Source organism: Salvia hispanica, chromosome 1 (genome assembly GCF_023119035.1).
Source record: "Salvia hispanica cultivar TCC Black 2014 chromosome 1, UniMelb_Shisp_WGS_1.0, whole genome shotgun sequence".
Classification (NCBI taxonomy): domain Eukaryota; kingdom Viridiplantae; phylum Streptophyta; class Magnoliopsida; order Lamiales; family Lamiaceae; genus Salvia; species Salvia hispanica.
Window position 1 is genome coordinate 14,101,328 of NC_062965.1, and position 13,091 is coordinate 14,114,418.

General features: G+C 37.0%; 1 protein-coding gene across 1 annotated transcript; it reads left to right on the top strand.

Moving 5' to 3' along the window:
* Nucleotides 1-6,460: 6,460 nt before the first annotated feature.
* Nucleotides 6,461-12,215, top strand: LOC125200704 (probable phospholipid-transporting ATPase 8). Its single transcript, XM_048098442.1, has 11 exons — nucleotides 6,461-7,413; nucleotides 8,099-9,459; nucleotides 9,530-9,640; nucleotides 9,733-10,009; nucleotides 10,117-10,205; nucleotides 10,287-10,395; nucleotides 10,470-10,679; nucleotides 10,803-10,928; nucleotides 11,016-11,114; nucleotides 11,200-11,391; nucleotides 11,453-12,215. Exons 1-11 carry the CDS (start codon nucleotides 7,015-7,017, stop codon nucleotides 12,008-12,010), a joined length of 3,531 nt encoding a protein of 1,176 aa, XP_047954399.1. The 5' UTR covers nucleotides 6,461-7,014; the 3' UTR covers nucleotides 12,011-12,215.
* Nucleotides 12,216-13,091: the final 876 nt, after the last annotated feature.

Below are 13,091 nucleotides of genomic sequence, written 5' to 3' on the forward strand. Positions count from 1 at the left end.
ACACCTGGCTTAAAAACTGTGTTAGACCCAGTAAAATGTAGTGTTTTTCACCATATAACCGATGCATGAAATTAGCCTTATCAGAATGAAATCAATCATGAAATAATAATCTATTCCCTTTGTATTCCTTGCACTTACCAAGCACAAAGAATACCAAGCACAAGAATGGAATTGAAGAAACCCCTGAGAGTTACAAGGGAAGAGTTATTGTATTGGCTGCATCCCATATCTTCACAATTTTATCAAAGGAGGAAATTGCAAACATATGGGAATTTGGCTAAAATTGAACATGTGTAATGAGCTGAGTATGCCCTTGGACAACCTATCTGGTTGATTGCTTCAAGTTCCAAATTAAAATCTGTTACAATACAATAACTTCAACCATATACGAATTTGTACTCGTCAAAACAGAATTTCAGGATCGCTAAACTGCACAACCTTTTTCTCATGCCCAACAGTATCTAAGAATTTTCCGTGGGTTGAAAAATCGCAACATAATAGCTTATTATTGCTTGGGTGGAGACTTCTGATTGGCTCGATAGAAAAGTCTGCCAAAACAAAAAAAATTTAGTAAGAAGTTAAAAATAAAATTATGCGAATACTTTATTGCAGCTGTGCATTCATATGTTCACATATGAACAGATTTTCTTGTCATGTTCAATACTCTCACTACACATTGACCACTAATTTAAGTTTGACGGATTACTTATAATATTGCCAAAAAAGTTGGGTTCCATGATATAAATCCTTATAAACACATTGTCAGTCGTATAATGCAGCATACATTCAGGATACACATATACATGAATAGCCTGACCTGCAAGTTTTATGCTGATCTCGTGCAGTTTATTTAGGGTGCAAAACATAAGGGGGTCGAAGCTGATGGGTTTAATTCAAAATTATACTCTTCTATACCTTTGTGCCCATCATCCCGTCTAGTTGTCAATGCGCTGGAGCTGCCCACTGCATTTGCAATGCCGGTAGCTCGGTCGCTGCTGTTTGATGTCCCTCGATTCCCTCGGATCTGCCAATACCCGACTAGGAGGAAACACCCATCTCGGGTGTGTTTTATTTCTCTGCCCGTTTCATATTGCTCGGCTTTCGGTGCAGGTCGTATACCTGTAGCAAGTCCCCTCCGCTACCGTATGTCACCACCAATCCCTCCCATAGCTCCTTCATAGTTGGGTATTATTTCCAGACCTCGTTCATGAGTTTGGGTTCCATGTTGTTGATTATCCACTAGTTAACGCAATGATCCAACTCTTGCCATGTTGCGTGGCCTAGGTCGGTGGAGGTCTGAATCCTGTGCGATGTGGGAGGATAATACCTTCCCTCCAATCACTTGTTTGATGAGGTTCGCTGTTAAGAGTAACCTCTCAACGTGATTCCGGAGATGGTATTGTAGAAGTCCCGGGAGGCAAAATCCCGTCGACAACTAGGGTTTGCAAGAAAACGTAAAAAAATGAAGTAGGCGAAATCTCAGATGATTTTTTTATTGATTTAAGCGTCTTTTTATAATCTAAGGACCCGGAACAATAAATAAATTGCTTGTTGACGCAATCACTTATAAATTGCTCGACTCAAAAGTTCATAAATAATAATAATAAAAGCTAAACAATAATTAATAAAACAAAACAAAGAAACCAAAAATATTACTAAAATAATCTATTCTCCTTGACGCATTATTTGGAGACAAAGTCACCAAATCTCACCGGCGGCCTCGTCCTTCTTCTCGGCTTCCCTTGCTTGTTCGCCACTCTTGGCAAAGGTCTTCCACGTTCCACCGTTTCATAATTCACCTCCGTAGCTTGCTGCTTCTCTACCTCCTCTTCCTCCATAGTCGCTCGGTGTTGTTCTGTCTGGACTGGAGGAACAACCGTATCATTCGCCCTGAGAGGATAGTTATCTCCCGATAATTTGGTCGAGATAACAACCTCGCCTAGGTTGTCCGGGTTGGCTGTCGGTTTTGGAGGTGGAGTTGGGGAGTTCTGTATGCTCTGCAGGATGAATTCTGCAAAATCATCCGAGAAGTTCATAATTGAGCTATGGGTTTGCTTCTGTTCCTATGAATCTGACATTGTGGTGTTTGGTTTGATGCAAGTTTTCTACCTCTTGGTCGAAAAGTTTGAGATTGGTATGTTTGGATGATGATGATATAAAATTCCAAGTCCCTATTTAACCTGCTCTGGTATCATTTTGATTGATGATAGCCGAGAGAGGGAAGACACAATAATAGATATGATTGGGGAATTTTTCAGTGTTTATTACCCACTTTTGGAGGCAGCCTCGTTACGTAGAAGGTTATATCAATTTACTGTTTTCCCTAATTTTATGATTTGTTTACATTCCAACAGTTTTTTGCCGGAAATTTATGAAAATGGTTTGGGCTCAAAAAAACACGATCAGTCAAAGTTTTTGCCTTTTAATACTTCTTTCAAAGTTAATGAAAAATACCAGATTTCGCGTAAGTTAATGGTTGTAAGGACCAAAATTCCTTAAAACAATCAATTTTTTTTTTGTTTTTATACATTTGAACCGAACCAAACAAAAGATAAAAATTTGCCAAATTTTGAATTGAACCAATCCGAAAACAAAAACATAATGAATTGAATTTTAAATTTCGATTTGGTTCAGATTGAATATTCAGTTTTCGATTCTTTTGCTCAATCCTAGTGTGAAGTGTGTAGTGTGTGCAGCGTGTGTAGCCAGTGGTGGAGCTACGCTGGACCAGACCCCAACCATTTTAACTCTACCTATATATAATACTCCCTTCGTCCCACTTAAAATGAACGATTTCCCTTTCGGGATGTTCTATTCTAAATGACGCATTTAAAAAAATAGGAACATTCATCTTTCTACTTTTTTCTTCTCTTTTACTTTATTATCTCCAATTAACTCACAAAACAAAATTATATAAAATCTGGCGGCAGAAAAGAAATGCTCCACTTAGAGTAGGATGGAGAGAGTATATGCATACAATAATGTTCTAATGGATATCTAGCTCGGTTCGTTTTTTCCATCTGTTTGCCTTCTAAAGGATACCAAGTTCGAACCTCCTTGGGTGCAGAATTTGTAGCTTTTATATATATATCCCTTATATGTTATACTCCCTCCGTCCATAAAAAATAGACAAGGTTATGTATGGTATGGATTTCAAATATTTCTATTTTTCAAATACAAAGGTAGTAGTATATAGTAGTATCAGTCTATCATTGTTTTCTTTCATTTTCAAATTTCTCCCTTCATGCCTAGAAGGAATCAGGGTACCCCTGTTAATGTTAAGGTATTTCCACCAGAAGCAAAGGACAGTATCATGGGAGCCCAAATTGATTTTGATGGAAATTTATATTTGGAGGCAGCTAGGGCCCTGGAGCATATTGACCGAAAAGTACTACTTGGGTGTGGCTCGTGGCAAAAAATTGCATGTCGTCGACTATTTGATGGCTCTGTGTATTGCCCTCCCTCTGTATATCATGTTATCGAGAACGAGTTTCACCATTTCCTCAGAAGCCTTGGGCGTGATCCGCGTTATCATAGTTTTATACTATTTGACTCCCAATCATTTGCTCATCGTTATCATAATTTGCTGGGTGAATTTATGTTGGTTTTTTTATACTATAAAGATGGGGATCATCTAAGGAGCTCAAGTCACAAATACTATCATAACCAAATTACTACACATATTGATCTAACCTTATAAACATGAAGAATAACACAGTAAAGTTGGGAACAGAAAATAGAATATGCTACTAATTAATTACCAGTTTGTGTTCTTTAAAGTGAAGCATTATTGAAATTTGATACCATAGACGTGAGGAGAGACGGCACATGACCTTTGAAAAAAGGAATTCTATTTTGGGGTAAAAAGGTTTGCAAAAGCTATGATCAGATGGAGTTGGTCAAGAGAAACATCATCATCAAGTGAGGCACTGTTGCGTTCTATTTTTTTTCCCTCGAAGCATACTTCTTTCCAAGTTTCTTGCACCAATAATTAAACAAATCAGTTTCAGATATCAAACCATGTCTATATCTTAAATGAATCCATGGTCCTACATTCGAATTTCATATGAGAAAAAAATTGCGATTTCTGAGTCCATACAAAGTTCCAGTAAATTTGGACATGTTAACAACAAATTCATGATTTTTAGTTATATTTTCAATTATTTTATATTTTGATCAACCTACATATGTGTGTAATTTTCAAACTACAAGTATTCTACATTAATATGGGAGGAATAAATAATTTGTTGAAAAAATGATTGTGAGCGGTCATTGATAAATATAGCATACAGCATAAAATAAAGATGAAACGGAATATGCTCAATTTTTGTCTATTTGAAAATGTAGAAGAAAAAGTAGAAAGGAGCAAATTTATTCCTTGATTGTAATAATTTTCAATTGTTCTATTTTTTGTAGTGGGCCTATTGACATCAACGGGCTGGGTCCGATTTGCACGTGGTCTAACTTTATCAAAGTAGATGGCCCAATTTTCCCAATCCTTTTGCTTGTCACGAATTAACAAGTTTTTTTTTTTCTGATATTAGTACTTAAAAGTTATACTACGAATTAACACTTTAAAAGTCGAATTTGTTTTATAAAATTTAATGAGTTTGGTATGCCTTTGTTGTGGGATTCACTATTTAACAATTTTCATTACCACGTGAGATGCTTACTAAGTTTTCATGTTTAGATTACTAGAAATATTTTAATATCATAGTTTTTTAATATAGACTGAAAAAAATTGAATACAATCAACTTGAAATTAATGATTAAATTGAAGTTCCAAATATAATTTATGTAGAAGAATAATGTAATTTAAGTGATTAGATTCTAGATTTATTTCTTATACACTTTGATTCCATGAGATCGAACTATTGTTGAATGATTTATTTTAAGTTTATGTTATGTAATTTTGGAAAAACAAATTGCAATGTATTTTTGGACCATACATCTTTAAAAGTTAAAAATACATTGATGAATTTTTATTATTAGCTTTTAGCCCGAATTAATCATTGGTACAAAATTCACAGTATAATAAAATTTCAACTAGATTAGTCCACAACAGAAGTAAGACTAACCTGAAATTTGATAAACTGACCCGGGTGATGACCCTATAGTGAATTGTTAAATTACTAATTAATCTGGTAAATTTAGCTATTAGTCGGGTATACTAGATACCTGCCAATTAGCAACCACAGTACTCGATTTTAATAATAAAATACTACTATATATAGTCTCTCACCTTATCTTTCTTCTTTATTTCCTTTTCTACTTTATTTTTTTCACATAACTTATTTAAAACAATTTTTTTCAGATATATAAAAAAAATTCTACTACAAAAGGACGAATGGAGTGATTTTTATAGATAATGTGTATTAGATTTTTTAGAGACGATTACTTCCTTCATCCGCTAAATTCTAGTAACTTATTTTGCCATTTTCAGATGTACGGAGTATGTCATTTTAAGATATGTTTACCTTTTTTTTTCATTTATAGTAAATAAATTTCATATTTCACTATATTATTACTTCTTATATTCTGACTTCTAATACAACTATATACTTTCCCGTCACTTAATAATAGAAACTCTTTCGTTTTTTGTTTGTTTCCTAAAAATAGAAAGTTTTTTATTTTAAGAAAATTTTTTTCTCTAATGAGGTGGGACTCATTTTCTATTAACCCATTTTTTCTTTATCTCTCTATTACTTCACCAATTTAACATTAAAATCCATGCTATTTTTGAAATTTCTATTTTTAATAACAAAGAGAATAGTACAAAAGTGAGATGTAGAATTCACTAATTTATTTTATAAAATTACATACCAGTTAAAACGTGTCTCTATACTAATATGGAAGAAGTCATTTGCAATTTTTATTTTAAAAGAGACTAGTACTTAACCATTTATTGTGCTACATCACAAATTCAACATGGTTGCTTAACCAAATGCAATCAAATATTCATCATATTGCTCTGACCAATTTTTACATGATATTTCATTTATCTGAATTTCATTATCAATACATAATAATCTTATAAAAATAGTACTCCCTCCCTCCGTCCTAAAGTAAGATTCCTAATTTACCATTTTGGTCCATTTTATAATAAGAGGCATATTTTAATTTTATCATAAATGATGATAATTATGTTCTACATCCTGCTAATTTATTCTATTCATATTTTTATTATAAACCTGTGTGAAACTCATTTTCACTAACTTTTTTTTATTTTTTTTATTTCTTAAAATACGTATCATAATAAATAATAAAATAAGAGGAAGGTTAGATTACAATTTTTTTAATGCGATAAAAGAAACGGACCAATCTTTGTCGTGTCGGCGCCGCATGCATAACAGCATAAGCATTTAAGTCTCCAAATTTTTTTTAAAAATAAGTAAGAAGAAGTTAAGTAGTTAACTATAATCATAAATCAATACTAAAGCATAAACAGTTTAGTCATTCCTGCTGATGAACAATAACTAAACAGAACAACTTTTCCCACTGTTTTTCCACATTCATTCCCATCCCATTTCATGCGGATTTCTGCCGATTCAAATTCGTCAAACAAATTCGACTCACAGGAGCTCTCGAAGTAGCTAAATTTCCACCCTAACCTCCAAATTCCCACCCTTTCTCTCTCCCCCATCGCAATCGCATATTCTCAGAAGGAAAGAAGAAACTTCGCGAACTTGCTAGCGAAGTAAAGAATGAATTTTTATGCAGTAAAACTTGAGGTTTTAGGGTTCTCTCAGATTTTCTCGACGCCTCAATTTAGTTGTATGCTGATTTAATTCTCTTCCTTTTCTTCCCCATTTGGGTTTTTTTTTGTCTTCTTCTTCTTGTGATTATGTGTGATTCTTGAAATCCTTGCTCCAGCTCATTTTTGGATGGATTATCAGTGTTGTTACTACTTTCGTTGTTGGTTGATTTGAGGGGCCTATCTGAGTTGATTTGAGCATTTTTCTGAAGTGGGGTTATGAATTTGGATAAGGTTTGAGGCAGGGGGAAATATCAAATATGGCTAGTCCTAGTCCTAGGAGGAAAGGGATTCGGTTTAGTAGATTGTATTCATTTTCTTGTGTAAAATCAGCTTTTGGAGATGAACACAGTCAAATTGGGCTTAAGGGCTACTCAAGAGTGGTGTATTGTAACGATCCTGATAATCCGGAGCAGACTAAGCTTAGGTATCCGAGTAACTATGTTTCGACTACCAAGTACACCGCGTTGAATTTCATTCCAAAGTCGTTGTTTGAGCAGTTTAGGAGGGTTGCCAACATATATTTTCTTGTGGTGGCTTGTGTGTCCTATAGTCCTCTGGCTCCGTACTCTGCTTATAGCGTGCTTCTGCCGTTGCTCTTGGTGATCGGAGCCACCATTGTTAAGGAAGCCATTGAAGATTGGAGGCGTATGAAGCAGGTTTATACTCTTATTGCTTTTCTCCTTTAAGTTGCTTTTGGTTTGTTCTTTCCTAATGATATTGTTTTGTTTGTATCCTATTGTTCGCTTCTCGTTTTAGATGGAAGAGCTTCCTCGTATGTTAAACTTGTGTTGTTTTATGTGGAATGTGTGAGGTTGTGTAGTAGAAGATTTATGTGCAAATTGGGCAGTGTAGCCTCAATCGGGAAAGTAATTGGTAAAGTTGGAATGTTGGTTGAATTTCCTTTTTTGATGGTGATGTAAAATGTTATAAGTGTTTGGAGAAGGTTAGATTAGACCAGAGCTTGTGAAGAGAAAATCAGGCAAATGTTTTAAAAATCGTTTGAAGGGATAAAAATCTCGATGTTTCGCAGAAATACTCCATAGTTTGGACTACTTTTGCAATTGAGAAGCTTTGTTTTGATAGACCAGGCTATGACATTTAGAATCTTTTTTCACCAACCATAATGTGCTGAATTTTAGTGTCTCCATTAGCCATGTGAAAGCGACTCATTGAACTTGCAAAATTCGTACTTTATTTAAAAACATAAAAAAGTGATGCTATATAACATTGCATTTTGTGCATTTTATTGGAAATAGAGGTTATTTTTCTTCAACGGGTGTATTACTCTTGCTTACTTTGTCACTTTTGAGATATACCTTGAACCTAACAGACTATTTTCAGGATATAGAGGCCAATAATCGTAAAGTTAAAGTCTATGATAGAGATCACGGATTCCAAATTGCGAGGTGGAAAAGGTTAAGAGTTGGTGATCTCGTAAAAGTTCACAAGGATGAACAATTTCCTGCAGATTTGCTGCTTCTCTCTTCGACTTACGATGATGGGATTTGTTATGTCGAAACTACAAATTTAGACGGGGAGACTAATCTAAAGGTGAAGCACGCGTTGGATATTACATGCACCATGCACGAGGATGATTCCTTCGAGCACTTTAAAGCCGTTATCAAGTGTGAGGACCCGAATGAGGATCTTTATTCCTTTGTCGGAACACTTTTTTACAACGGTGAGCAGTATCCCGTCTCTCTGCAACAGCTTCTTCTAAGAGATTCTAAATTGCGAAACACTGAGTACGTGTATGGTGTGGTTGTTTTCACTGATCATGATACAAAAGTTATGAAGAATACTGTGGAGCCTCCTTCGAAAAGGAGTAAGATTGAGAGAAAGATGGATAAAATTGTGTATGTTCTTTTCAGTCTGTTAGTGTTCGTATCTCTCATTGGGTCGTTCTTCTTTGGAATCACGACGGAGAACGACATAGATGATGATGGGGAGATGACGAGGTGGTATCTTCGACCAGACCAGACGACCGTGTTTTTCGACCCAAATAGAGCGGCTGTGGCTGCGTTCCTACATTTCCTAACCGGGCTTATATTGTATGGGTATTTGATACCGATATCCCTATACGTATCTATCGAGATAGTCAAAGTTTTGCAAGTTATATTTATCAATCAGGATACGGATATGTATCATGAGGAAACGGATCGACCAGCTAGTGCAAAGACATCGAATTTGAACGAGGAGCTTGGTCTGGTGGATACCATATTCACCGACAAGACTGGTACACTGACCTGCAACTCCATGGAGTTCGTCAAATGCTCGATAGCTGGAGTCGCGTATGGCCGGGGTTTGACGGAAGTGGAGAGGGCCCTTGCAAAGAGAAGAGGGGGTGCACTTGACGACTCTGAAGTCACTTCATCTGCTAGCACGCAGAGTGACGACGGCATGGCACCTGGAAAATCGGTTAAAGGCTTTAACTTTCACGATGATCGGGTCATGAACGGTCAGTGGGTGAATGAGCCTCATGCTGATATGATCCAGAAGTTCTTTCGAGTTCTGGCACTGTGCCATACAGCCATCCCTGAGGTTGATGAGGATGCAAACGAAATTTTGTATGAAGCTGAGTCGCCAGATGAAGCTGCTTTCGTCATTGCTGCTAGGGAGCTTGGCTTCGAGATGTATGAAAGATCACAGTCACACATCTCTTTGCGTGAATTGGATCACGAGAGCCACCAAAAAATCGACAGGTACAATCTTTTCATATCTTCATGCTACATATCTCGTGTTATCCTTATTTTAGTGGTGTTACTTTTACAGGCCATACGAGCTTCTACACATATTGGAGTTTAGTAGTAGTCGGAGAAGGATGTCCGTGATTGTAAGAAATGTCGAAAACCAGTTGCTGCTTCTGTCCAAGGGTTCCGACAGGTGAATTTCTCTTATCCAGTAGAAGTGTCTTCTTGTTTTGACACGAACCTTGACTTTCTTTCCTTGCCTCTGCATTCCGTGCTTCTGTGCAGTGTAATGCTCGAAAGGCTTTCCAAAAAATCTCAAGATTTTGTAGATTCAACAATGGATCATGTAAAAAGATATGCTGAAGCAGGGTTACGAACTCTAGTACTTGCATACCATGAGCTTAGCAAAGAGGAGTTCAGTTCGTGGGAAAAAGAGTTTTTGGATGCCAAAGCAACCGTGGGTGCGGATAGAGATGCATTGATCGAGGCGGCTGCTGATAAGATTGAAAGGGACTTGATTCTACTTGGTGCTACAGCTGTCGAGGACAAACTGCAAATAGGGGTTGCTCTCCAACTTGCATTATCTTTTGTTTCTTGTTCACGATGACGTGAATCCTCTTCGTCTAGATGTGTCCGTTCTTGATCTTTTTATTCATATGCGCTCTCTAGGTTCCAGAGTGCATTGAAAAGCTTGAGAATGCAGGAATCAAGATTTGGGTTATAACAGGTGATAAGATGGAAACGGCCATAAACATCGGGTAAGATTAGTCGCCAATGTGGCCATAACAATAAAAAAGCAATGTGCTATTTTAACCTTAAACTTGCATACTTTTCTGTAGGTATGCTTGCAGCTTGCTGCGAGAAGACATGGAGCAAATTGTGATTACGTTAGACTATCCAGAAATAATCGAGCTAGAAAAGAAAGGTGACAAGGAGGCCGTTGCAAAGGTAACGGTCCTAAATATCCATCTCTGTTACTATTAAAATACGCCTTTTCTCTAAGTGGCTTGTCTTCACGTTAGGCTTCACGTGAGAGTGTAGCGAACCAAATCAGACAAGGAACATTGCTACTGAGTTCGTACGAAGGGCGCTCTATTTACCCCGCTTTGATAATTGATGGCAAGTCACTGTCATTTGTTCTGAGCCAGAATCTGGAGGGTTCATTTTTGCATCTTGCAGTTAGTTGTGCCTCTGTTATATGCTGTCGATCCACGCCTAAACAGAAAGCTCTGGTATGTCTTATCTCTTCGTTTCTCTCACACACGCACACACGCACACGTGAAGTTTTTCGTACTCTTGTGAATTAAGAATTTACTAGGATCGAATAATGCAATTTCACTGATGAAGATATTCAGGTTACAAGATTGGTCAAAAAGGGTACGGGCCGGACAACGCTGGCAATTGGCGATGGTGCAAATGATGTCGGTATGCTTCAAGAAGCTGATATTGGTGTTGGAATCAGTGGCGTGGAAGGAATGCAGGTAATCTCTGCTCCCGATTCCATAGCTCAATCTAGACTCGTTTAAGACGTAAGGCTCACCTGTTTCGAAACTTGACTTGTTTATCAGGCTGCGATGTCTAGTGACTTTGCCATAGCTCAGTTTCGATTTCTGGAACGCCTTTTGTTGGTTCATGGCCACTGGTGCTACAGACGAATCTCTATGATGGTATAGTTTCGTTTCTCCAATCCGTTCTCGTTCAAGACTTTTTACAACTCATTTTTGTTGACATGGTAGCGCGATAACAATGCAGGTGTGCTACTTCTTCTACAAGAACATTGCGTTCGGGTTCACTCTCTTCTGGTTCGAGGCGTACGCTTCCTTCTCTGGCCAACCGGCTTACAACGATTGGTACATGTCGTGCTACAACGTGTTCTTCACCTCCCTCCCTGTGATCGCTCTCGGTGTTTTCGATCAAGACGTCTCTCCACAGCTCTGTCTGAAGGTACCAACTGCTCGTTATTTCGTCATTGCATAATCGACATCTGATATTTTACGTGTCACAGAATCCCGAGTTATATAAAGAAGGAATACGAAACATCCTCTTCAGTTGGCCGCGGATTCTCGGTTGGATGCTCAACGGGATCATCTGCTCGGTCGTTGTCTTCTTCTTCACCACCAGCTCGGCCGCGCACCAAGCCTTCCGCGGGGACGGCCGCGTGGTCGACTATGAAGTGCTGGGGGTCTACATGTACTCGTGTGTCGTGTGCACCGTCAACTGCCAGATGGCGCTCTCGATCAACTACTTCACGTGGATGCAGCATTTCGTAATCTGGGGCAGCATCGCCTTCTGGTACGCGTTCCTGCTCATCTACGGCGCCTTCCCGCCTCTTTTTTCGACAACGGCCTACCAGGTCTTCGTGGAGGCTTGCGGGCCGAGCCCATTTTTCTGGCTCGGGACGATGCTCGTGGTCGTATTGTGTCTGCTGCCTTACCTCTTGTACAGGACGGTTCAGACAGAGTTCTTTCCTATGCCTCACGACATTATCCAAAAATGGCAAAGAGAAACCTCGGATGGTCGAAGTGGTAAAGTGAGGGAGAAAGATACATTGTTGTCTAAATAGGCAAAATGTGAGTAGTTTGTTGGGATTCAAAATGGTAAAGCCCAATTCAGAGTTGCTACTGTTTGTAAGTAGTAGTACAAGAGATTTGTTTGTATACAAGGTAGTATTTTTTTTTCCTAAAAAATATCAATAATGATTTTCCATTTACCTTGTAATAGCTTGAATCTTCGATTTTTGAGTGAAGGAGTAGCGTCGTACCAATTAATCTGTGCTTCATCGTATAGTTTTTGCATGAGAGTTTATTTTGAAGATCAAAAGTATTGATAGTTATGAAATAATATATTCCGATTAATAATTGTAGCCAAATTATGATGTATATCATCCTAATAGCAATAACTATTTTATTGTAAAAATAAAATTAAAATGTTAACCCTAAAAAATAAAAAGAGAGAGAGAGAGCTTGTGTGTATATGCAAAACTCACTAACGATGTAAAATGAGTAAATCGTATACATGCTTGAAAATTTAATGTGATGGCTATAAAGGTTAACATATAATTCGAATATGTTATTGTGGCCTAAAAATTCCATTTTACAAAATCGAACTAAACTTTATGAGATTTTAACATTGTACATAATTGCATAAGGACAAAACATGGATTCTTTGTTTATGGACTCATACTAGCATCCAACCATTTGAAAGTGTGGAGAACTTTTTTTAATAGTATTATCGAGAAAATTCGTATGCCCATTACCTCTACCTCATTAGGTAATGAAGAAATAAAAATATAGTACTACTACTACTTAATAACGTTATATTTGACTTTGCTTTTGAGTCACGATCATATATCTTAATTTCTTTAATATAAAATGGATCTTGGTGTATATTGCAGATTGCAGAATCATATAATTGACATAATGCGTATTAGTCAAGGAAATATAAGAATTACAATGCAAGCATATGATTTGAATTGATACTTGCCAGTTGAATTTCTAGATATCCTCTTTGAAATAAAGAGCATTGCATCAAATACTAGAAATTATTGGTTCCATTAAAAAAAATCTAATCATTGGCGACGTGGCACACAATTATACAAATATGTATATGAATAAAATGTTCGTTTTTAATATTTTCTGATTTAA

Coding starts and splice junctions, on each gene's coding strand:
- LOC125200704 (XM_048098442.1), top strand. CDS start 7,015: ATGGCTAGTCCTAGTCCTAGGAGGAAAGGGATTCGGTTTAGTAGATTG. Junction 9,460..9,529: donor AGCCACCAAAAAATCGACAG/GTACAATCTTTT, acceptor TTACTTTTACAG/GCCATACGAGCTTCTACACA. Junction 10,010..10,116: donor AGGACAAACTGCAAATAGGG/GTTGCTCTCCAA, acceptor TGCGCTCTCTAG/GTTCCAGAGTGCATTGAAAA.